General features: G+C 46.0%; 1 protein-coding gene across 8 annotated transcripts in view; it reads left to right on the top strand.

The window, feature by feature from the left end:
• Positions 1-23,876, top strand: part of ATXN1 (ataxin 1) — a 228,320-nt gene that overhangs the window by 192,518 nt on the left and 11,926 nt on the right. For all 8 annotated transcript variants that reach the window (XM_080611986.1, XM_080611984.1, XM_080611980.1 and 5 more), the window contains one exon: positions 18,259-20,296. In XM_080611986.1, coding sequence (XP_080468112.1) covers positions 18,419-20,296 — 1,878 coding nt within the window. In that variant the 5' untranslated portion in view covers positions 18,259-18,418. The remainder of the gene's footprint in view (positions 1-18,258; positions 20,297-23,876) is intronic.

Below are 23,876 nucleotides of genomic sequence, written 5' to 3'. Positions count from 1 at the left end.
TTTGCAAGTGCTGCCACTGCATAAATATAGCCTATGCTCATAGAGGAAATTTATTTCTGCTCATTTAATTGCTTTCAGCCCATCCCAGTTCTGATCTTAGTGCAAGGCTCTTGGTTATCATCATGTGAAGGGTATTTGGAAGAGCAAATGGCCAGTAGAGGCTTATTGTCGCACAGCATTGCCTGGGGTGGTGGAGCTTCTCTGAAGAGAGAGAGACTGCTGTACAGGGAGAGCACAGGTTTGAGCTGGAGATTGGCTCAGGTTGTCCTCTTGAATAAGCATGAAAACAACTGATAAAATAACATGCCCAAATATTTTTGGACTTTTGGTTCTTGGATGTTTTAGAGGTGTTATGGAGGCAAAATTAGGAATTGTGGAGGCTTACTGAAATCTTTGACCTGTCATTTTACAAGGGAAACCTCTAAAAGTCTGGTTTGCTCTTACAGCTGTTTACGAAGGCCCATTACTTGTGTGCTACTGCTGTGATTTGGCTTGTTAATAAATTCCTGGTGTAAAGAAAGCCTGATCTTGTTACCGTTGCAGTAAACAAATTCTGGAAGTAAAGGAACAAGACTTCAGGTAGTAAATCTGAAAAAGTGTTTTATTACTTTTATTATCTGACCAGAATCATCCTGGTTGTGTTAGTGCCTCCGCATCAAATGTCTTCCAGGCCACATTTGGCAGGTAGGAAATGAAGAAAAAGGTTGCCTTGCATCAGCTCTTCTCTTTAAAGATTATACTTAAATACCATTAAATCCAAAACAAATGGCAATTCATGTGCATCTTTAGTGTGGTTTAATCCCTGCTTGAGATCAGCAGTTTCAGTTTTTATGGAAATTTTATACTCACCTGCTTATGAAGTGTTGATTCTCTGCAACCAACATGAACAGAATAACCCTACCTTGCAGGGTACAAGAAAGCCCTCTCGGGAAGGCTCTTTCACTGCTGGTATATGTGGTTAAAATGGGAGTAATGCAAAAGTAATCAACTTTAAGAACATGTTGAAGATACGAATTAATGCCCATACGAGCCTGCCAACCTTCTCAGCATGTTTCCTATAGACTTAAAGTTGTGGGGTGGGAACAAGCAGGACAGAACCTTTTTATAGAGAGTGACACAATAAACACATCATAGCAATTGTATACATTTTTAATGAAAGACTGTACTAGTGCAGTTTTGCTGTTCTGGGCAGCAGTGAGAGGGAATGTAATCCACAGTACCTTTTTTGGCTTTTAGTAATTTTTTCCTAGAGTCCAAATTGAGTGAGTACTGAGTCTCAATTCTGACTCAGTCTCATGCTGTTAGTGATAGTGGCATTTTAACTGGTACTGAAGCAAGGACAGAAACTAACATTTAAGAGCAACCAAGAATGACAGAAATGCTAAGATGAGGAGAATCAAGAATAAAAATGCTAGAACAGTAGTTCAAAAGATAACAGAGTGTAGGGGGAAAATAATTTTAACCAGAACTGTAGAAGCAGTACTTGACCACAGAGTGAAAATGTGGGAAAGCTGCTATTTCTTGTCAGACCATCTTGATTTTAAGACTAAACCGCTGAGTGACAATTTTCCTCTACTCTGATCCAGTATCTTTTAATTAACTAGGGTTGTCATCCACATCTTTGAGATTTTGATGTGAGCAGGAGCTCATCTCTGTTGATTTGCTCAACAGTGCATGCAGGAAGCAGCAGCTGCTGCTGGTGATCCCAGGACTTATTTGTCTGCATGTTCCCCTGGAAATATTTCCATAAACGAAGTAAACTGTGCAAGGAGCCACTCAGTCTAATTGGAGCATTAGGTCTGTGTAGTAGGTGGTACACAGGTGGGTTTTTGTTGGTTTTCTTTCAGCCGGTAGTTTATCTGACATATATGGGGTTTTGATGGATGGTAGGTAGTGCATGGAAGAGCCATTACATGCTGGTGCAGTGTGGCTGTGCTGAAGCTTACGGTGTTTTCAGAGTGCTTTGCTCCCCTTGGGCCCTCATAGGTCATACACTTTGAGTAGCAGCTACCACAGACCTCAGCAGAGGTCCTGTGAAGATCTTGATCTAGGTGATAGAGATGAATCACCACTTATGTTGCCCCCACCTTCATAGTTCCTCACTGGAGTGTTTTCAGCACAGTTGTGCTGAGTGGCATCACAAAGCATAGCTGTCAAAATCACCTGCTAAAATCTACTATTCTTGAGAGTCTTCCAACATTTTCAGTAGATAGATGTAACATATTCCCATCTTTGCCAGCAGCCCACTAGTGACCTGAAATTGTACAAGATTTCACTGATAAAGCTGTAGCGATGCAGCCCATGTGAAAAATGTAGTTGGGACCACCAGAAGATCTTCCTCATTAGCCTGCTTCTCCAAACAGCAAAAAGGCAAGGTAACCTCACCTTGGTAGCCAAGAAATTCTGTGGTACCCTTTCATTTAACCATACTGGCAAATGTCAGCAGCAGTTCAGGCAACATATGTATATGGCACTCCCTCCTTCCCCACTGAATGGGATGGATCAGGAACTGTAGCTTCTGCTGAGATGCTGCAGCTCGTTCAACCCAAATTCACCAGACAGGCCAGTAGTTCTTTCCCTCTCTTCTTTTCCCTCTCATTAAACCAGTGAGGTAGCTGTCATCTAAACCTGGCTGTACATCAGAGAAGATGCAGTGCTGTTTCAGCAGCAATCTGAGCCAAAAGGGAAGATTTTGCAGGCAGAATTGAACCCTTGGGGGGTAAGTTGAATGATGCCATCACAGAAGAAAGACATTTTTTCCAGTGCAGCTCATGGTTCTTGCCAGGCAAGAGCAGGGATGTGAATTTTCATATATATGGGTAATCAACTTGGCAGTGTTTCAGAATGCTTGGGTAGGTCTTGCCCCAGCTAGGAAAGATTTAAATCTAATTAGAAATCAGAGCTAGGAGGAAATTATATTTCTGCACATGAGAATTTCCAGGATCTCACAGAAATATCTCATGCTGTAATGGGAGGAAAACTTGAAAAGCTGAGATACAGTGAAATCAGGTAATAGTTAAAAATGTTTTACGAAACTACAGCAAAGCCTATAGCTCTGTATTCTAGCTAGAAGATAGTTTCAAACCAAATTTCTCCTGCAGTTACAGCATTTTTAATTAGACCTTCATTAAATGTGTAAAATAAACCTTCAGTTTGGTCCCAGAGAATAGATTTTTTCTTTTTAATATTACTGGGAAAAAACTGACAAAGACATTCCAGTAGTTTTCCCCAACTGTAAATGTATTCAAACATTTTTTTTCTCCAACAGATTTAGGTTTGAAAATAAGCGTTTCCTAATGTAGATTTTCCTTGAAAAAATCGTGCCACTTCTATTAGAAACCATTAATTAGTTCTTACTTAATTTTATCCCAAGGGCAACAATAACTGTGTACCTTATTTCTGTTTCAGTTTCACTAGCCTTCAGCAGAGTGTTGTCAAGGTTTTTCCTTCTCGAGAGCTGAGTAAGTTGTGGCCGATGATGTTGTTGGTTTAGTCACCCTGGTTGTATGATCTCATGGTTATTCCATATTTTTCTAACATCTGTGGTATGAAAGAGATTACGTATCATCCATTGCAGTAGTTACTTCACATTTCTAAGAAAATGTAGTATTTTGCAACAAAAAAATTCATTATATTCCATATCTACCATAAGGAGTCTACAAGTCAATAACCAAAAATGAAAAAGAAAACAGACTAGATTAACAGATGTAAAGTCTTTATGCATTCAGAAGAAAAAAGTCAGAGTAGGCAGAGAGAGAGAGAAAGTGTGGTAAACAGATCAGATGCTGGAGAATCAGTCACTGCAGGACTGAAAAGAGTGTAAATAAAACCAGGAAAAAAAATCCCTTTCCTTTTTGCCGTAAGAATGGCAATGGTGAGTAATGTCACCATGGCCACAGGGGAAGCTGTGGAGTGGTGGGATGCATCACGCCTATCACACAACTATCGCTTCCGAAGTTCACAAATTAGAGAGATACAGGGTGCCTCCACGAGTAGACTTGACTGACTGTAGGTGTTCCCCATTTGTCCTGGTTAGAGCAGATGTCTTGGTGGGATTAGGCAGTCTTTGCAAGGGACTCCCCCATGAGCTTTCTTCTTCCAAGAAAGCCTCCCTGTTGTGTTCTGCTTTGCAGTGGGAGCATATGAGCTTATTTTAACAATTTTCTTCTCTGGGTTACCAGCACTTAAACGCTGGTTTGAAGAGGACTCACATCCCAGGCTGAATCCCTTTCCCTTAATAATTCTGTTACAGTGCTTCTGAAAGGTCCTTAGCTGACATGGAAACTGAAATCCTGTCATTAGCGAGGTATTGTTGGTTAGAGAACAAGCTTTCACACTAGGTCTTGCCTTAGCTCCAGTCTGGTAGTACCAGTAGGTAGCCCTGCTGGTAGAACCAACTGAAATGCATTGGCAAACTGCAATCCAACATGTCTGTTGCCACAAAAGGACTAACACAGTTTCACTGGGTGCTGTGCAAAAAGCTGCCCTAGCTGGTAAGAGAGCTTTGGTAGTAGAGGATGCACAGTCATCAATCAGATTTGCTGGTGTAGATCCAAGAAGTGCCAATAAAACATAGAACCACACTGTCATGTATTTGTGTATGAAAGGAGCTGTACAGCAAGTTGTACCTGCCGTGTATAATGTGATATAATGAATTTCAAAGGTCAACATTGCAGTCCACCAGTGTTAAAAATAATACTCCGTAAAGGTGAGTTTCTGTGCTTAAAAAGTTGTGAAGTCCCTCTTTATAGCTGAATCATGAGATAATAGAATTTAAATGAACTACTAGCTTTTGATTGCCTCTGCCCCACTTTCTAGTTCAGACCAGGGGATACAGCTGAAGTATTCATCAGCTTTGATGAAAAAGGGAATCAACCTGTTTCAGGCTGTGTTTGTATAAATAGGCAACTGCTTGAATATGCTGAAGTGTAAGGAATATGAGCAAAGAAGCAGCAAAAGCGAGTGGAAATCTTTTAAGAAATACCTCTAATACATTGGACCGCAGTTCAGCATTTTGTTATGGGCATCATTTGTATTTATACTGTCAACACTGGGTGGATGAATGGAGCTACAATAAATGATACATACAATTTGAATTTTTCAGTGTGTGCTTGAGACGTGGTTCTGTTTCTCCAGCAAGAAAGATAAGATGATTTTTTTCATGCCGTTTAGGGATTAGGTAAATCCCATGAGTGACGACAACAGACAGAACTGGGGCTTGCAGAGATACAGAAGGGAAAATATACTTGACACTTGTGAGAAGTGAACTCTGAGCTGGTGGTGTGGTTAGCCTCATTTCACAGTGCTGGAATACTGCCCTCTCATTCTCCTACCTTGAATCATGAAACCCCATGTTCTTCTAATGACTTTCGGAGGGGGAAGTGAAATGATTCATATAAAGAACAAGAATTGCTCTATTTATCTAGACCAAAGTAGAACCTTTGCCCAAGTTCAAATTGTTTGGAATAAAATACTCATAGTGTTTCTGGGCTGGTTTTCTTCTCCTGCTCCCTTATGTTCCTGTCCTCCTTCTGATAGCGTAATTTCTGGTGTCAGAAATCACACCTTGCTGGGGGCTCCCGTGTGTGGAGGAGGGGGTCAGAAGGTGGAATCTCATGGAGGTTCGTTGCCCTGATGCTGGGAAAGAATGGTGCTACTGCAGAGAATGCTTGAGCAGCTGTCCAAGCAGGAGAGGGGAAGCTAGGCATGGGCACAGGAAGAGGGACTAACATTGTGTGTTGAATTGAAATAACTGTGTCAGGAAAGGAGGTGGAGCGAAAAAGAGGAACCTCCAAGCTTTGGACCCCATTTAGAGAAGGGTTAGTGATGGAGACAATGATAATGAAAGAAACACAATGTTTAAGTGCTTGGATAATTTGAAGGCCTTTAGCTTGAGGTTGAACTTCTGGTTCAAGGAGGCTGACTTGAGTGCAGAGTGCTTCAAGGCTGCTTGGCTGATGTCCTACATACTTTGGAGTGCAGTAGGCCAAGGACTAAGAAACATGTTGCTTCAGACACATTTTCGTCTCATGCGCTTTTAAAATTATTTTAATGCAATAAAAGCATCTGGAGAAGGTTTTTTTTCCTAGTCAGCAAATCCTATGCGCTGTCATGGGGCAGTCAAAGAAGCAATGTTCAGCCATACTTCACTGTTCATTCACTGATGAGCTACAATAGGTAACTATGTTCACTTGTGGCCTTTACAGGCCCTTACCTGTGTTGACAGCTGATTCCTCAGAAGCTGTGTGTTTGTTTAGATACTTATGTACTTAAGTGCTCTTCAGTATGTCCACCTACAGAAAAATTCAAGACAAGGCACAGGAATTAAACATGGGCTTCTGTTGCATGGTGAGAGTTACGGGTGTTGGTTTGGGGTCTTTTATGTGCTTTTGCAAAGCGCATATGAACTGCAGACCTTTACCTAAATGTTGGCCTTACATTAATAACCCTTTTTGAAAGTCTTTGATTTGCTGTTTGTATCCTGGTTTGGGACAGTGATCATAGAAGACCTGGATTTATTTTTTTGCCTGAAGAAAAATACCAACTTGGAGGCTAGATAGAGAAGAGGCAGTTGAATTTCCTACAGGGAAGATACGTGCTCTCCATGGTACCAGAAGGTGGAGGGTTGTGGCATCTAATTGTGGGCATGTCAGCCAGGTCTGTGGCTGAGGATTTTCACCAGGGTGTATCATTTTCATTGTCTAACCATAAACCATAGTATTTTACAATAGTCTCAGTGCTTTGTATTTCCTTGTTACTCTTTTGGACTTGCTCAGAGTAACCTGCCATCTGGTACTTTTTCGCACAGGGCAGAATGAGATAAGGGGAAGAGATGCTGACTGTTTTCACACTGTTGCTCAGCTTCCGCTGTGGGAAATGTAACACCTCTCCCCTTTCCTTAATGCCCACCCTGGTTCACTGCATGAAACTCTTTAAAGTCAGAGCTGACTCTCAAGGCCTGCTTTTTGGAGTAGTCAATAAAGCAGCTTTCTTGTAGCTTGCTGGAAAAAAATGCAGTGAAAGTCATTCTGATGACAGCTAGAGGGAAGTAATAATGTTCTTTGCAAACTTACATGTAAAGACTAAGAAAAACAAGCGCTAGAGCTGTGCAAGGAAAGGGACTTTATTTCATGCTTGAATGCTACAAGCCTGTAGGAAGTCTTATGTTCACAGATATGGGGGTCAAACAGAGATTTCCATTACCAATTGCTCTTAACATTGGTTGTGTGATGGTTCCCCTCTTTTTTCTATTTAATTCCCCCATCCTTTTCTCTCCATTCTGCATTGTTCCCTTCAGTCTGGAGGGAACTGTGCCACATACGTGGTATGTGCAAAAGGAAGGGTAGCAACCTTGCAGCAATATTGATTCCGCCCCTCTACTCTGCTCTGGTGAGACTCCACCTGAAGGACTGCATCCACCTCTGTAGTCCTTAGTATAGTAGAGACATAGACCTATTGGAGAGGGTCCAGAGGAGGGTCATAGTAGTGATCAGAGGAATGGAGCACCTCTCCTATGAGGATAGGCTGAGAGTGTTTGGGCTGCCACCTTTCAGTACTTAAAAGGGGCCTATAAGAAAGATGGGGAGGGACTTTTTATCAGGGCCTGTTGCAATAGGATGAGGGGTGATGGTTTTAAACTAAAAGAAGGGAGATTCAGGCTGGACATGAGGAAAATATTTTTTACAGTGAGGGTGGTAAAACACTGGAACAGGTTACCCAGAGAGGTGGTGGACGTGCTATCCCTTGAGACATTCAAGGCCAGGCTGGATATGGTTCTGGGCAACCTGATCTAGTTGAAGATGTTGCAGCTCATTGCACAGGGGTTGGACTAGATTACCTTTGAAGGTCCCTTCCAACCCAAACTGTTCCATGATTCTCTGATTCCATGAAAATGAATTGAGTTGATCCTGCCGAAATTCCATTTTTTTCCCCCTAAACAGTCAAATTAACTAATCAGTCCGTTGCTCTGGGGAAGTACTCAACTGTGTTGCTTGCTGGCTGTGCTGGCAGAGGGCTGCTCTCGATTCTGTGGTCTCCACCACCGGTGTCTGCCCCCACCGCAGCTCCCTCCATGCTTTTGGGGAGGCTGTGGCAAAGGTGTGTGTGTGCCCAGGGCTGTGTGCTAAGCCAATGCCCCTCTCAAAGCTTGAGGGCTGTGAGATTGCCCTTTCCCTTCCAGCCCCAGTGGCTGATGCGAGCATGCTCTTTGCATGCATGGCACTGGCTATTTGCCAGGTTTAGTGTAATTTTTTAGGGTTTTTGTTGGTTTTTTTTTTTGAATGAGTAAGTGAATGAATGAATGAATACCTGATTAAGTTAATGAAGCTGAGCCAATGGTGGGAGGGAGCGACTTGGCTGCTGCCTGCTCTAGGAGATCTGGCAGCACGTTAGACTTGCATAACGCTTTACAGCTCCATGCTGCGCTCCATATGAGCCACAGGAGAGGGCTGCAATAATTACTCGGCTTTTCGATTGAAACCAGCTGCAGGTAGCTAGTCATCCTTTTGTCCATTTCACTGGTGTCGGGGAGTCACTTGTCTCTGCGCCGCGGATTTCCAGTGGCAGATGGGTAAGATGCTTTCACAGAAGTGATTGCAGCGATGAGAAAGCATGTTTGTGCCTCAGTGGCTTTTACAAAAGGTCCAGTCGGATTTCCAAGCTGCGATTCTCTGTACCCCCATGTGCAGTGGAGGAATGCTTTTAGTTCCAGAGTTTAAAACTCCTATATAAATAACCTTTATGGGAGCTGTGTGATTCTCGTTTTCTCGTTCCTTCTTCAGTTGGCTGGAAGAAAGTGAGCAAAAGGTTTTCTTCTATCTCTTTTTTTGTAAGAAAAGTAATTTTTAAACCCTTCCAGTTCTTTTTGATTCCTGTTTAAAGCAAGTTCTTTCTGGCAGTCCTGGATGGTACATACCTTTGTTTCTCACATACTTAAATTAAGAGTACTGGCACTGCCTGTTAACACAACGCCTTCATTTGTCAACGTTCCCTGCTTGAAAGCAATGCTGATGATTTGCATCTTCAGTTGGAACTGGTGGGTTTTTTAATTGCAACTGGAGCCTGTGACTGCGGAGCCTGCTATGTTGTTATAAACTTGTATTAATTCATTTTCTTTTAATAGTTTTCTGTGTTGCCTGGTCATATAGAACAGCCGGGGCAATCTCACCCTGGCCGTGCTGGCTTCAGTCAGGTGACACTGGTGATGAATTTGACCTCTGTGCCTGTTTTATCTGCCTGCCACTCTCCCTGGGAAGCAGGAGAGAGGCTCCCTACAATGTTGAGTCAGGAAGACTAACTTGTCATTTGGTTTTGTGGGCTGCAGAGCCAGGACAGGCATTTTATGGGGAGAGGGGGTGCAGAAGAGTTGGTCTACGTTTTTTTTTGTCCACGTACATTAATACAGGCACTGACCCCTGAGCTGTTGCCTGTGTTGAGACAGCTGATTTGAGGGTCTACGCAGGATGTGTGGGCAGTGCTGCAGGGCACACCCAGCCATAGCTGACCCTGAATGAAGAAGTAAAAAATGAATTAGAGAAAGACTGAAGGGGTGGTTTAGGGGGAGGGAAAAGTGTTGAACTCAGCCTTCTGCAGCACTGAGGGAACGTGCTGCATGCCTCAAGGCCAGGGTGAGCTGCTGGCATTCTCGTCTTGTCAGTGGTAATGGTCACTGATCCTGATTCGGGAGGGCATGGAGTGTGTGCTGGGGCTATGAGCAAGGGCTCATGTAAAATCTCTTTAAGTTAAAGCTTTGCTGAATGAAGCCTGAGAAAAGGCAAGGTGTTGGAATCCATTTTGAGGGAATTTAATGTCAGTTCAAGTTTCACACTTTACAGATGGACTAATTATAGTCTAATTTGCTAGCACGTGGAATCTACCAGAGAAGCAGTCTGCAGGGAGAACTTCCAAGGAAAGGCACTGAGCATGCAGCTGACCTTTCTGAATCTGCTCCTAAAGCTGTGCTCTCACACCGTCCCCTTATCAGCCAGGCTTGAAGGTACATTCCTCCCCATGAGCACCTGTGCTTATCTGTAAAATGGCTTCTCCAAGTTGGCTGCTGGTTGCTGGTGTTGCTGGCTGCATCTTCAAAGGGGTGAAACACCCCCAGTTTCTGTAGTTTTTCGTGGGGGTCTTATTCATGTCTCCTGGCAGTGAAGCCAGGCGTCTCTCTAATTTGCTTTGCGAAGAAAGAGAGAACGTTAGCATTTCCAGACACATGGAAGGAGACCTGTGTGACATATCTGTGGTGCAAATGTGTTCATACAGGCATGACAGTTTCTGTCACAAGTTAAAATGAGCGGCGAGTGGGTGTCGCTACGTTTATAGTCACTCGTGAAATTTTCAATGGAAAAAGGTGTAGGCAGCTCCCATTGTAGCTGGGCACATTTTATATAAATGAAAAACATCAACAAAGTAATTTCAGTATTATACTTGTTTATAAACGAGCTCTATTCACTCATTTAACTGCAGAAGCACTTCTAGGGGATGGGTGTAAGAGTAAAGGATGTCACTGTGCATTGACAGACAAAGGGGTCCAGTAAAGCTGCCATCCTGTGCTGGCGGCAGTCAGTGCAGCGTGGGAGATAAAAGGTCAGATGCTGCATCTGGCCACTTGTGGAGCAGCATAGGTGGGATCCTCCTTTCCATCCAGGTGTAGGTGAGGGTGAAGGAGTGCTTTAAAATATGTGTGTTTGCAACATGAATTCCATGCTGCCACCAAAGGCACTGGGGTATGTGAAGGAGGATGGTGCCTTCCTGAGCATCTTGGGTTGGTGGTCCTCATGATCTGGCACAGCCACCTCCAAGGCTTCAGGAGCAGGGCTTTGGAGAGGTTTGGCAGACCTCTGTCAGGTTTTAAAGGCTTCAGGGCAGTGTGGTGATAAAATGTTGTGCTGTTGTAGCGTGCTCCAGTGTCACACCTGGGTCAGTTCTGCTTGCAAGGCCATGCAGCTCGCAGTCAGCCTGAGCTGAAACCCCAGGCTCAAGCAGCCCCAGATCTTTTCTTTGTGGCTGCAGATGGAGGTGCTTCTCTAGGGTCAGCTGAGTGCACTTTCTGCTGTGCAGCTGAGACAGAAAGCTGTGCATTGAGTTATGTGCACTCACATGGCTTTGCCCCAGGGCTCAGACCCTTACTTAGCAGATAGATCTTTCTCCCTCTTCCTCCATAGGGGCAGAGGGCTCTCAAGTCCAGCACTTTACCCTCAAAGAAATTTCACTGTAATCAGCACTGTCAGCTCTTGTATTTTTATCACTAGTCTCTAGATATCTGACGCCTGGTGTCAAATGATGAGATCGGAAATTCCACTTTCAGCTAAAATAGTAAGTTTCTGGTCTTGTGGGTTGCAGGGAAAAGCTAGAAGCTTAGAGTCTGAACAGCCTCACACAGCACAAGGGCAAGTTAAAAGCAAAAATAATAAAAAAGCAAACAACCTCTGCCATTATCATTTTAAGAAATCATCTATTTGTAAACCCATATCTTGTGTTTTGGGGGCCTGTGGTATTTGAGCACCTGGGTTTGGCACTGCAAGGCAGAGGATCTCTGTGCCAGTGGGCAAGGATGCTGCCCACTGGGTGGGCTGAGAGGGCAGCAGGACAGTTGATGCACCCAGCCCCCTGACAAGCAGCCCTGCCACGGGGTCGGCTTGTGGCTCTTGGAGCAAATGCTTCCTTGCTTCCAGCCTGCATGCCTGGCATCTTGTGCAGTGCTCTGTGGTACCACCTCTCTGCAAAGCATGCTGGAAGAGGAGGGATCACCTTTGCTAACAAGTTGCGGTTTGTTTTTAAAAAAACCCCATGGGATAAATGAGTAGGCAGCTGTGAATCTACTCTGATCACCCATTACTCACAGTCCTCCAGGCTTATGTGTGGCTGCATCACTATACATGTGCACAGAAAGGTATGCTGTGCATCCGGAGCATGGCATGGCTTTTGCAGGTGCTTAAAACTTGGGCATCTGTCCTATTGCAGAACCAGGTGATGGCACCCAGGTGAACTGATGGAAGACACCTGCAAACTTCTGGAAGTCAATTCCAACTCTTCATTCAGCAGTTAGCTTGGCTAAAACTGAAGCTAAAGCTAGCACAATATTCTTGTGCAGCTCACCAGCACCTACCACACAAAATAACTATGTACCCAACCACAGTGTAACTGTAGTAAAACAGGACTACAGGAGACTTGGGCCTTGTTTAGAACATGCAGATCTCTTATCCTCAAAATTCAGGAGCTAAGTAGCAGAAATGGATGGATAACCACTGGAGTAGCTTTCTAATAATCAGTTTGTATTGCCTGCATTCATGAATGTCATTGGGTGAATCGCTGTCCATCATCTGTCCATCCTTTTGCAAATGTATCTTACACTGGATTTTCCTATTAAATCTTCCTTTCTCAACTCTGGTATCTATTTACTTGCATCATAAAATTTCATGGGAATGTCGAGACATTGGGCATCTCACATTGGTGATGTGCTTGCTGAGGTTTGCTTGTATCATATGCTTTTTATACTGCGTGGAGGCTGTCTGATCTGACTGGGGAGAGGAGGGATGTGCAGAATAGCTGCTCGCTCTGCAGAAACCTGTAGCAATTTGCTGTGGCTGATTCCCAGAAGTATAATATGAGCTAATGCTGCAGTGGACAATCTGTCTTGCAGATGCAGTGTTGATCAAAGATCCTTTTGGTTTGGGAGGAGAATTTCAAATTTTATTAGAGGTTTTCATGTTTCTTATTAATGGATCTCTGCAGTTGGCCCTTCTGGGAAATCTGCCAGAGAGCTGTGAAATTGGTCGGATTGGACAATAAACTCCTATAGCTATTGTTGGCGTGCGCTGAGCTGCACATGGCAAGGCTAATGCAATCCGTAGCAGTTACAACTATGAATATGTAGCTGGCAGCGGGCAGGGTGTAGAGAGGGGAGGAAAGCTGGCATACAGATTTGAGAGCCAGAATGCAGCTGTGGAGCCCTCTGCAATGTGTCTCTTTTAATCTCTCTGAATCTGATCCTGCAAGATGCCAGCCTCCTTGGAGGGGAGGCGAGAGGTGGGATGAAGTGCCCTCCCTTCCCACTGATTTCCAGCACTGCCAAAATTACTCACTCATCCTATCATGATAGGATGGGCGGGCAATTTGAGGCGGGAGCATTAGACTTTACTGCTGCTTCTGCCCAGCAACATCCCAGATATAAAGAGCCCTGTGTCAGGCTCAATTCAAAGGATTATTTTTTTTGTGTATTCTTTGAATATTGCGTTGATGTCTGTTTGCCAGGCAGGGCAATGATGTGTGACAGAGGCAAGACCCAGCTTTTTTTATTGCAGGGATAAATGTGAGAATTTACTGGTCATACCTGGAGCTGGAAGGTGAAATTTGAAAAGTCCTAATAATGTGGGTGTTACTAGGATTTAGGATCAAAGGAGACTTTTGACAATAAATGACTGGTTTGGCCTGAATATTCCTGAAGGCTGACGGCTGCCCCCCATGTGTCATCTCCCTGCAATATGGCAAACAAGCCGGTGGTCCCAGCTCGTGCTCCTGGTTGTCACACGTTGGTGTGAGCTTGTTATCAACTGCAGAAAGGTCAGGGACCAGAAAGGATGAGGGGCCAGATTTTTGAAGATGTTTTAGAAACCTTAAAATGGCATCAGCTGCATCACAGGACTGCAGAAAGTGCCTCATTTCTGAAGTCAGTGAAAGTCCCACCATTTGCATAGTCATGTGCTGCTGTGGTTGGTGAGTCTGGCGCCAACTTCTCTGCCTCCCAAGACTCAATCCTGGATGGTGGGACGCAGTGTATGATCACGGTGTGTTTTGGAGGCTTGTGTTGCTGGTTTTACCTTTGCTGCAGTGAACCCTGGATAAAGAAAAGAGGTCAGCGCCTCAAGCTGTAAGCCAGTATCCTCTCATGAGTTTTGAATTTATTAGATGAAATAAATAGAAAAATACTGGTTTGGGAGACATAGTGAGGTTTAAAGTGCCTTACAGAGAGACATTGGACTTTCGCATGAAAAATGCACATCCTGAACTCCAGTGGGCAATCCCTGTGGGACCAGAGCAGGCCCAGATGGTGACTCCTCCAAGTGATTATTTTTCTGCCTTAAGCCTTTCCAGGAATTTGAGTGTGGGCAGGCTGCCAGCGGACACTGGCTGTCCAGACACTTTAGCAATGTTCCATGTGTACTCGCTGCCAGAGATACCAAAGTCCAGCTGCTGTCCCTGATCTCTTTGTCCTCTTTACCTTCCCAGCCATAATTACACACTCGTGCATGCACGCACACACTGTGACACACACACACACACATACAAAGCAGGAGCATAACAATTACCTGGTGTTTGCTGCTTGTGATTGGCAGCTCTGAAGTTAAAGAGAAAGGAAATCTTGACAGTCAGAAAAATGACCCTGATCCAAAATCGAGAAGCGTACAAATAACAAACTCTGCAGCACACAGCAGAAGGCAGGCGTTTATATTTCTAGGCCAGCAAAGAAGAGTTTAACCAGGTCTTGCACCTCTTGTTTTTGAGACACTCTGTTTTGGGTCGTCTCCCTGAGCAAAATCAGTCCTGTCTTATCTTTGCTGTTGCTGGAACTTGAATTATGCTGAAAGCGTACCACTTTACTTTTAAGTCTTGAAGTAGAAGTAGGCTGTTTTATGCTGCACATTTGCATTTTTGCAAATACAGTCCTGTATCTGTTAGAGTTCAGAGCCTCACCGTCAAGTACTTGGGGTTGGAAAAGTGGGGCAGTCTACATCACTCTGTGGCTATCTTATCCCTTGTCTCCATTAAGCTTGCTCATTCCCTCTGTGCACTCCCGAAGATTTTGGGCAGCCCTTTTGCTACTGGAGATGATGAAATCAGCCATATGAAAGATTCACACCAAAAGAAAAACCCCAAACCCAAAATATTAAATATTTTAAGTTTTTTAAGTATGTTAGCTTTGACTTGGAGGCTACTCAAAACTCAGTGGTTTGATGCTGTTTAGCAGAACAAAACCTTTGCTTCAGCTCCTGCAGAGTGAAACTTCAGCAGCTTTCAACCTGACCTAGTGGAAGGTGTCCCTGCCCATGGCATAGGGGGTAGAACTAGGTGATCTTTTAGGTCCTTTCCAACCCAAACCGTCCTATGATTCACAGAGCTTCATAGTAGTACTTACAATGCAGAGAAGCTGAACCCAGATGCCTTAGGCTTTTGGAACGACTAGTTTTAGAGAGCCTGTTTATCTGTGGCAGCAAAAGAGACTGTCCCTATTTGGCCCTATGTACAAGCTCCCTGCTCTGTTTTCAGGCTGAGAGGCCAGGCTTCTGCTCCCCACTTTTCCCCATGGGAGTGTATTTAAACTCTGGTTTTGCAGCTCATGTTCCTCTCCACATGAGATCGAAGGACGGTCTGAGGCCGTGGCAAGGGGAGCAGGACAAGTGCCCTGCGTTGAGGGCATCCCCCCACAGCGTCCCCAGACAGCCGCTTCAGCCAGGAGTTGTTGACTTACCTGCCAAAGCCAACTGCCCATGGCAGCCAGGGCTACAGTGAGCTAAAGTTAGCCAAGGATGACTGCGCAAATGTGAGCTCGGCGATTTTATTTTTAGTCGAACTTAAAAATAAAAATCTGTAAGTCATGTGTAATATAATAATTTTAGCTGTTGCCAAGACACACTGAGCAACTGTTAGGAGGAGGGGGAAGACCTATGCTGATACAGCAAGGACCCTATCTTCTGGCTGCCCTCATCCAGCCACCGTCACAGCATCAAGGCGGCAGTGCTGGCAGGTCGGGACAGGTTTGGGTAGCGGTGCTGAGCCACTGCTTGGTGGTGCCATGCTCAAGGCATCACTGCCTCTTGCTGTTTTGAAGCTGCCTCAAGCCCTTTTGTCCTCCCTCTCACCTCAAAACCAAGAATCACAGTATCACAGTATCACAGTATGTTAGAGATTGGAAGGGACCTCAAAAGATCATCTAGTCCAATCCCCCTGCCAGAGCAGGAACACCTAGATAAGGTTACACAGGAATGTGTCCAGGCAGGTTTTGAATGTCTCCAGAGAAGGAGACTCCACAACCCCCCTGGGCAGCCTGTTCCAGTGTTCTGTCACCCTCACTGAGAAGAAGTTTCTTCTCAAGTTTAAGTGGAACCTCTTGTGTTCCAGTTTGTACCCATTACCCCTTGTCCTATCATTGTTTGCCATTGAGAAGAGCCTGGCTCCATCCTCGTGACACTCCCCCTTTATATATTTATATACACTAATAAGGTCCCCCCGCAGTCTCCTCTTCTCCAAACTATAGAGACCCAGCTCCCTCAGCCTTTCCTCATAAGGGAGATGCTCCACTCCCTTAATCATCTTAGTTGCCCTGCGCTGGACTCTCTCCAGCAGGTCCCTGTCCTTCTTGAACTGAGGGGCCCAGAACTGGACACAATATTCCAGATGCGGTCTCACCAGGAATCCACCCCAAAACAGTGCTTTACGACCCCCCTCCCCAGCTCTGTGGCTGTTGGTGGTTTATTACTGTTTATCAATATTTAAGCAATGGAATAATTAACTGAAGACTGATTGTATCAAAGCATCAGAAGGTTTGGCCTTTTCTTGCAGGCTTACAGCAGTTTGGAGGACCATAAACATAAAGAGTGCTCTTAAAGATAGGTTTAATCTTAGCCTAGTATGTCTTCAAAGTACTGCATACGCATATAAACATCAGGCTTATTGTTCATTAGAAGCAAAGCAGCAGGGAAAGAAATCCCCCAAAGGAATATTACTTGCCATAAGATAAGTATTATTACTGCTGCTCAGCATTCACTTTAAAGTAGGCTATATCCTATTTCCACCTTCTTTCACATCCACTCTGAATTCTTTGTCTCCCATTTTTCTTCCATGTAATACATGCTTTTCTTGTTAGGATGCTGGTCATGTGGGGTGTGCGGTTTCTCAGTACCCATTCTTGCACATCTTTTAAAAACAGCTGGAAATCCACGTAACAAGTGGTGGCTGGACAGGGGCTGGGGAAGAGTTTCATTCTCCATAAAGCGTTATGGGACAAGGCTAGGTAGGTTTCAGGAAGGTAGGGGGAGACTGTGAGCTTCTTTGCTTTCTTCCCAAGCATGATGTGGTTTAGTTACGGCATTTTCCTTAACAGATAGTGAAAGAGTCAAGAAGTCTTGGTTGCCTTTCGGTGAATTAAGTGATGCAGAGCAGAAAATGCAACTGTTTTGCTCCAATAGCAAAATAAGATCAATATAAAATTGTGAGCGTTTACAGTATTGAGGGCTCCTGGTTTGAATCAGGAAACCCAAATGTGCTTTTCCAAGTGCTCCTGGTGAGGCATCCACAGGACTGAGTTTGCTCAGCATGTGGACGTGTGGCTGTGAGCATGGTACCTGCAGCCTCCATGGTCAAAAACATCATCTGAAACAGGGGGATCATATCCCACCAGAGATGCAGATGGTGCCGGCACTTGGCTGCAGCCAACCTGTGCATGGCAGGGAGCATCTCCCACTGCAGAGTCCTGCCTGGGCCCCTGCATGTGAGGGGTCAGTAGCAGGGGGATTTCAAAGTGCTGGGGAAGAAAACCCAACCCACACATTAAAAACCTGGCTCAGAGCCATCTCTGGCTCTGAACTGCTGCTGTAAATAGATCGTGTTTTGCCAGGTTGGTAGATGAAGGGCACGTGTGCCCCTGAATGAGCAGTGGTGTGGAGGGGGACAGGGGCAACTGCTGCCTCCGCAACCCTGCCCAGTGTGACATGAAGTCACCTTGAGGGTGGCTCGGGGGTTCGAGGGCTCAAGAATCATCCACCACCTTCGCTCTGCACCACTAACAGCTACTTGTTGCTAACGTAAATATTTAGCGCGTGCCTGTTCCTCAAGGCTCCTCGCCATGCTCCCGTGCTTTTTAGGCCACATCAGGGTGAAGGCAATGTCATTGTTGCAGGAGAAGCAGAGGCTGGAAGAGTGAACTGGGCACCTTAGAGACAGGGAGAGAAAGAAGAAAGTGAACCTTGCTAAATGTGGCAAGTTATGGCCAGAGAGTTTCTGATCTGCCTAAAGCTTTAATTGTTTTCCTGATGCTTTAGCAGACATATCCATCACTTTAAAGACTTTTCATTGTTGTTTACAGCGCAGCTGTCAACTGTTCCTTGTCACGAGAGAGGCAATGCCTACTGTTTGTGGGGCTTTTTTCCCTGAGGTTTTTCTTTTTCTCACTTGTTGTTTCGGGGTGTCTGCTCATTCATTCTCATTTCTCAGTGCTGACAGTGTGACTCCCCCCCTCCCTTGCCCGCCCTTTCGTTGCAGAATCCAGAGGAGCTGTCGGAGGATTGTGCTCACGGGGAGATGATTCCTCATGAAGTCACTGGATCCCTTGCAGAAATCAAATGTGACTTTCCTTTTATCAGACTGAAATCAGAGCCAGCCAAACAGTGAAGCAAGCACAGTGGAGGGGGGACGGCGAAAGATGAAATCCAACCAAGAGCGGAGCAATGAATGCCTGCCACCTAAGAAGCGAGAAATCCCTGCCACCAGCCTGCCTTCAGAGGTGAAGCCGATCCTGCCAAACGAAAATCACCGTGCGGATAACCTAGCATGGCTCCCCAGCACACCCAGCAGCCAGGGTGGCCTGGGGAGCCGGCACCGGCCTGTGGGAACATCGTCGGTGGAGGCAGGCTTGCAGCAGGGTTTGCACAAGTCGCTGTCTGCAGGGCTGGACTATTCTCCGCCGAGCGCGCCGAGGTCCGTTCCAGCCTCCACCACCCTTCCCACGGTGTACTCGCCCGCCCTCTCCCAGTCAGGGACCCCCATTTCCCCTGTGCAGTACACGCACCTGCAACACACCTTCCAGTTCGTCGGGCCCCAGTACAGTGGGTCATACACCGGATTCATCCCCTCACAGCTGATTTCCCCAACAGCCAATTCTGCAACCGGTGCCGTGGCGGCCACAGCTGTTGCAACCACTCCATCCCAGCGCTCCCAGCTGGAGGCTTATTCCACTTTACTGGCCAGCATGAGCGGCTTAAGCCAGCAGGGGCACAAAGTTGAGCCGCACCTGGTCAGGACACCGGGACTGATCGCAGCTGGGTCTCCTCCACCCACCCAGCAGAACCAGTACGTCCATATTTCCAGCTCTTCCCAGGGCACTGTCAGAAATGTCTCTCCTCCAACCATCCCGGTCCCTCTGCACCCCCATCAGACAGTGATCCCACACACCCTCACGCTCGGCCCTTCCTCCCAAGTAGTGGTGCAGTACACCGACTCGGGGGGCCACTTCGTCACCAGGGATCCCCCCAAGAAGCCCGAGAGCAGCCGGCTGCAGGCGATGCAGGCCAAGGAGGTACTGAACGGCGAGATTGAGAAGAGCCGGAGATACGGCATTTCGCCCTCTGCCGACATGGGTCTAGTCAAAGCAGGCAATAAACCAGCTCCCCATCATTACGAGACCAGGCACGTGGTGGTCCACTCAAGCCCTGCTGAATACGGCACGCGGGATTCCTCAGGTGTCCGAGCCTCCGTCATGGTAGTCCCCAACAGCAGCACACCCACAGCGGACATGGAGGTGCAGCAGGCCACCAACCGCGAGACCTCTCCATCAGCCCTGAACGACAAGGGAAGCTTGCACTTAGGAAAGCCAGCCCACAGGTCCTATGCTTTGTCTCCGCAGCAGGCCCTGGGCCACGAGGGGGTGAAGGCAGTGGCCACGTTGTCCCCTCACACCGTCATTCAGACTACCCACAGCGCCTCCGAGCAACTCCCCGTCGGGCTGCCGGCAACAGCCTTCTACGCCGGAACCCAGCCACCAGTGATCGGCTACCTGAGTGGTCAGCAGCAAGCCATCGGATACCATGGCAGCCTGCCGCAGCACCTCGTGATCCCTGGCACCCAGTCCCTGCTGATACCAGTCGGCAGCGCGGACGTTGAGCCGTCAGGAGTCGCACCTGCGATCGTCACGTCGTCTCCTCAGTTTGCAGCAGTGCCTCACACGTTCGTCACCACCGCCATCCCCAAGAGCGAGAACTTCAGCGCGGAGCCCCTCACCACCCAGCCCGCCTACCAGGCCACCATGGTGCAGGCACAGATCCACCTGCCCGTGGTGCAGTCCATCGCTTCCCCCGCCGCCGCGCCCCCCACGCTGCCCCCCTACTTCATGAAGGGGTCGATCATTCAGCTGGCCAACGGGGAGCTGAAGAAAGTAGAGGACTTGAAAACAGAAGACTTCATACAGAGCGCGGAAATTAGCAATGACCTGAAAATAGACTCCAGCACTGTGGAGAGGATTGAAGACAGCCATAGCCCAGGCATTGCCGTGATACAGTTTGCAGTTGGGGAGCATCGAGCACAGGTAATGGCAATGCATGGTGGGGTACGGGTGTTGGACTGGGGTACACCCTGTGTTCCCCCAGGTGCAGCTTTCTTCAGCACATCTCAGTCACTTTCGATCGACACAGGGGTGGTTCTTTGTCACCCACATCCATCCATGATACAAACTATGCTCCAAAATGCATGCCTTCTGCCATGCCGGGGGAGCCTCCAGGGTCACACTGGTGATAATTGTAGTCTCTTGGATGTAAACCAGGTCTTTCTTATAGTGGAGAACCCACAAGAAGAATTACATGGGTTTTGATTAAAATACAAAATGGCATAAGCAGTACGAGAGGATATATTTTGCATTTTGATAGGTGATTTTTACCTTCCACACTAGAAAGCTGAGGTTAGATTCAGCTCAAATCCTACTCTTAAGAGGTAGGTAGGGCACAAAGCAGTGAATTTCTATGGCTTGAAAACTTGGAACTGCCTGGGAGTGGCTCCATCACACACCTAAGTTACTGAAACACACTTCAGAGTTCCATGGAGGCTTCAGTTGCAGATGGTTTAGACACTGCATAGCTTACATAATCCGTGTGTTCAAGGGAAATTCGGAAAGAAAAACCATCTATGTGGCCGTGCTGTGCTTCTGACTTTTGTTTCTCATTGGTTTGCAATGTAGAAAGTAAACCTGTAACTTTCCAAAGGTATTTTTAGGTTGAGAACTAAGACATATTGATCATAAAGCATCATGCTGCTGCTGTCCATTTTCTGAGCAGTGTAGATTCTGCTGCATTGAGGCTGGAGCAGTTCAGATGCACAGGATAGCATTTTGCTTCCTATAGGTACTCAGTCTAAATAATCTCATTGCAAATCTTTTTCATTTGGTTTGAGTGCTGTGAACTGCAACATCTGTAACTTGCTGCCGCACCCTCAGCACTGGAGAACCAGAATGAGAGAGAGGGATTGAGGAGCTGGATGTGGACATATGTAGTAAAGCACCTCAGGCTGAGTTTGGAGAAGAAAAACAGTAATGGTACTGAGGAGCAGACACCAGTCTGTGGCCTGTCCTTCCCCAGTTGTGCATACATGGTAAATTGCTACATATGACATATGCCCTTTCTCATATCTAACATGCAGATTCCCTGTGTAGTTTTGTTCGTATATGTGCATGCATTTGCACAGCTGATAGAAGTTGGGACTCTGGTGCTTTCAGTATAAAGATGTGATTTTTTTTCCCTCCTACTGCTCAACTGCAATTTGTTGCATTTTGGGCTTTGTGATGAGAAGAACTGTCCTGGGATCAGGACTAGTTACTGTAATTTGCCCTGGTGAATAATGAATTCAAAACTAGCTATCTTCCATTGGCAGTTTTCATCTTGCTCCTGCTTCTGTCCCTGCAGCCAGGCCACCAGTCCCTGCACCAGCAGAAGAGGTACAGATTAGCAGGTAGCACTTGTGTCATGTCTCGTTCACTGATGTGTCAATGCAGGCGATGTGCTGTAGTCCTGGGCGCTGGGAAGAACGCCTTTGCAGGGGGTGGAGTGCCATCCTCCGGCAGAAAGCAAGCCGAGCCTGTAAAAACCCAGGGCCAGGCACATGGGTCTCACCCAGCAAAGTGACACCTTACGGAGAAGCCTATCAGGAGCAGGCTGACATCATCGCAGCCGAAATACTCCCCAGCTGTGTTTCCCACCGGGGATGCTTCCAGAATGGAGGGGGAGTCACGTAGAGATATGATTAGAAACGAGGGTTTAATTTAGGTTTCCTGCAGATTCCAGGACTTGGGTCTCTTCCCAGATCAGCTGTGTCCCTGCATAGCAGGGACAGCTCTGACAGTTTTCCCTTGCCTGGATTGAGACAGAGAGAGAGAGAGAATGCTTCTCTGTGCTTGAAGTCTCTGTGACCTCCCTCAGCCTAGCGTTGTTACATGAAAGCATTTAGCCTTATTAGCAGGTGTACAGCAATCGTTACTCGTTAGAAAATTGCCTGCATGAAGAGGGCTTAGACTTCTTGTTGCAAGAGCAGTATTTAGTCGTGCTGCTTTGAGCAGTGGCACCGTGGTGCTGCTGCACTTAAATACCTCTTGACTCCAAAGTACAGTGGGGATGTATCTGCGTGTGTAGTGTAGCTTGGCAAAGTATTAAATTACAATTAAGTTCCAGTTGCATACATACTTCTGGAAGGAGGGAGATTTTCAAATGGTATTATCAAGGGATAAGTTGTAAAGAGTAAGTGCCATACAAAAATAGCATTGTTATCATTAGCTTTGGCTCACTTGCATACTCTTCCCAGGGATCTCTGGGAAGTCATTATAATAGTGATGAATTTGTGTTTTCAGGCTCTGTGCAAACATTAGCTAATTTTCTCTCCAATTGAGGGACAGAGGTAGGAGATTATTTTTAGCTGAGCCTGTGCAACTGTAATGTCAATAGGGAGGCACCATGCAGCTGCTATTGTATCCTATCACTGCAAGCCCACAGCAGCCCCTCCCCAGCACAGCACTTAGGCAGAAAGAGGTCATCCTCCCTCCTTTCCCTGTCTTCCAATCACCCGACAAATCAAACCCTCTTCCGGATATGGAAACCTAGAGGAAAATTAACCTACCTAAAGCTACATGCCTTTTTAGTGAAATAGCTGGCCTTAGCCCTGGAGGGGGATGCAAGGTTTCCATTTCATAGCATCCCTAGTCTGGATTAGGAAGAAGTCAAGTAAATATCAACTGGACCAGAACCCGAAGTCTAGCTGTTATTCCTCTGCATTCAAGTTGCTACAAGAAAAGACCCATGGATCTGCATCTCTTTGCAATTCCACATATTATTCTTGTAATAACACTTTCATCATTATTACCTGTTGTTTCTTTTGCTGCCAAGAACAAGAGGAAGCCAGTAATTTATCTCCATTAATGTTAAGGCCAAAATACACAGGAGGTGCAAAAGAAGTTCTCTGAAATGCTTGCTTTTATCCCTGCATTTCAGTTCCTAATCATTTCTCAAGTAGAGCTTAGAAAGAAAAATGAACATACAGTTCTTAATTTTCCTTAAAAAAAAAAAAAAGCAGAATCATAGACACTGGAGATGGAAAAGTCCCGTTAGAGTGTCTAGTTAGTAGCTCTGGTTAGTTTTGTTTTGTGTGTCTTTTTTTAGACTGTCGTCTAGTTTAGTCTTCCCCTTGTATCTCTGCACACGCACAAACCAGTTACTTCTTCTTTTACTCTGCACTCTCCTTTTCATTATCTTTGGCACTGTAACAGACACAGAAAAAGAGATGTTGTTGACTCAGTTCACTGCCGCAGATGGAGATCTCTCCCAGCCTTCCCCTCATGTGATCTCCATGGTCTCTGGTCATGGGGCAGTAAGTCCTTTTCCTCCTAGTGATGAGGCAGCTGTGATCTGTCTTTGGATACATGTTACTGAATTCTGGGAGCGCAACAGATAAGAGCTCATGTGATAAACTCAGCAGCCAGTGGACTTGTGGATAGAGGTTGTTTCTCTTGAGGAATGGTGGGATCACATGTGGAGCAGTAGTCCCTAATCTTCAAGCCTGGAGGCGTTTGTTGTAATAATGATGTAGTGCAGCTGGGCTAGATGCATCCCGTGAATGCGCACCAGACCACA

Source organism: Psittacula echo, assembly GCF_963264785.1.
Source record: "Psittacula echo genome assembly, chromosome: 2".
Taxonomy (NCBI): domain Eukaryota; kingdom Metazoa; phylum Chordata; class Aves; order Psittaciformes; family Psittacidae; genus Psittacula; species Psittacula echo.
This window is presented reverse-complemented; position numbering and strand designations above follow the sequence as displayed.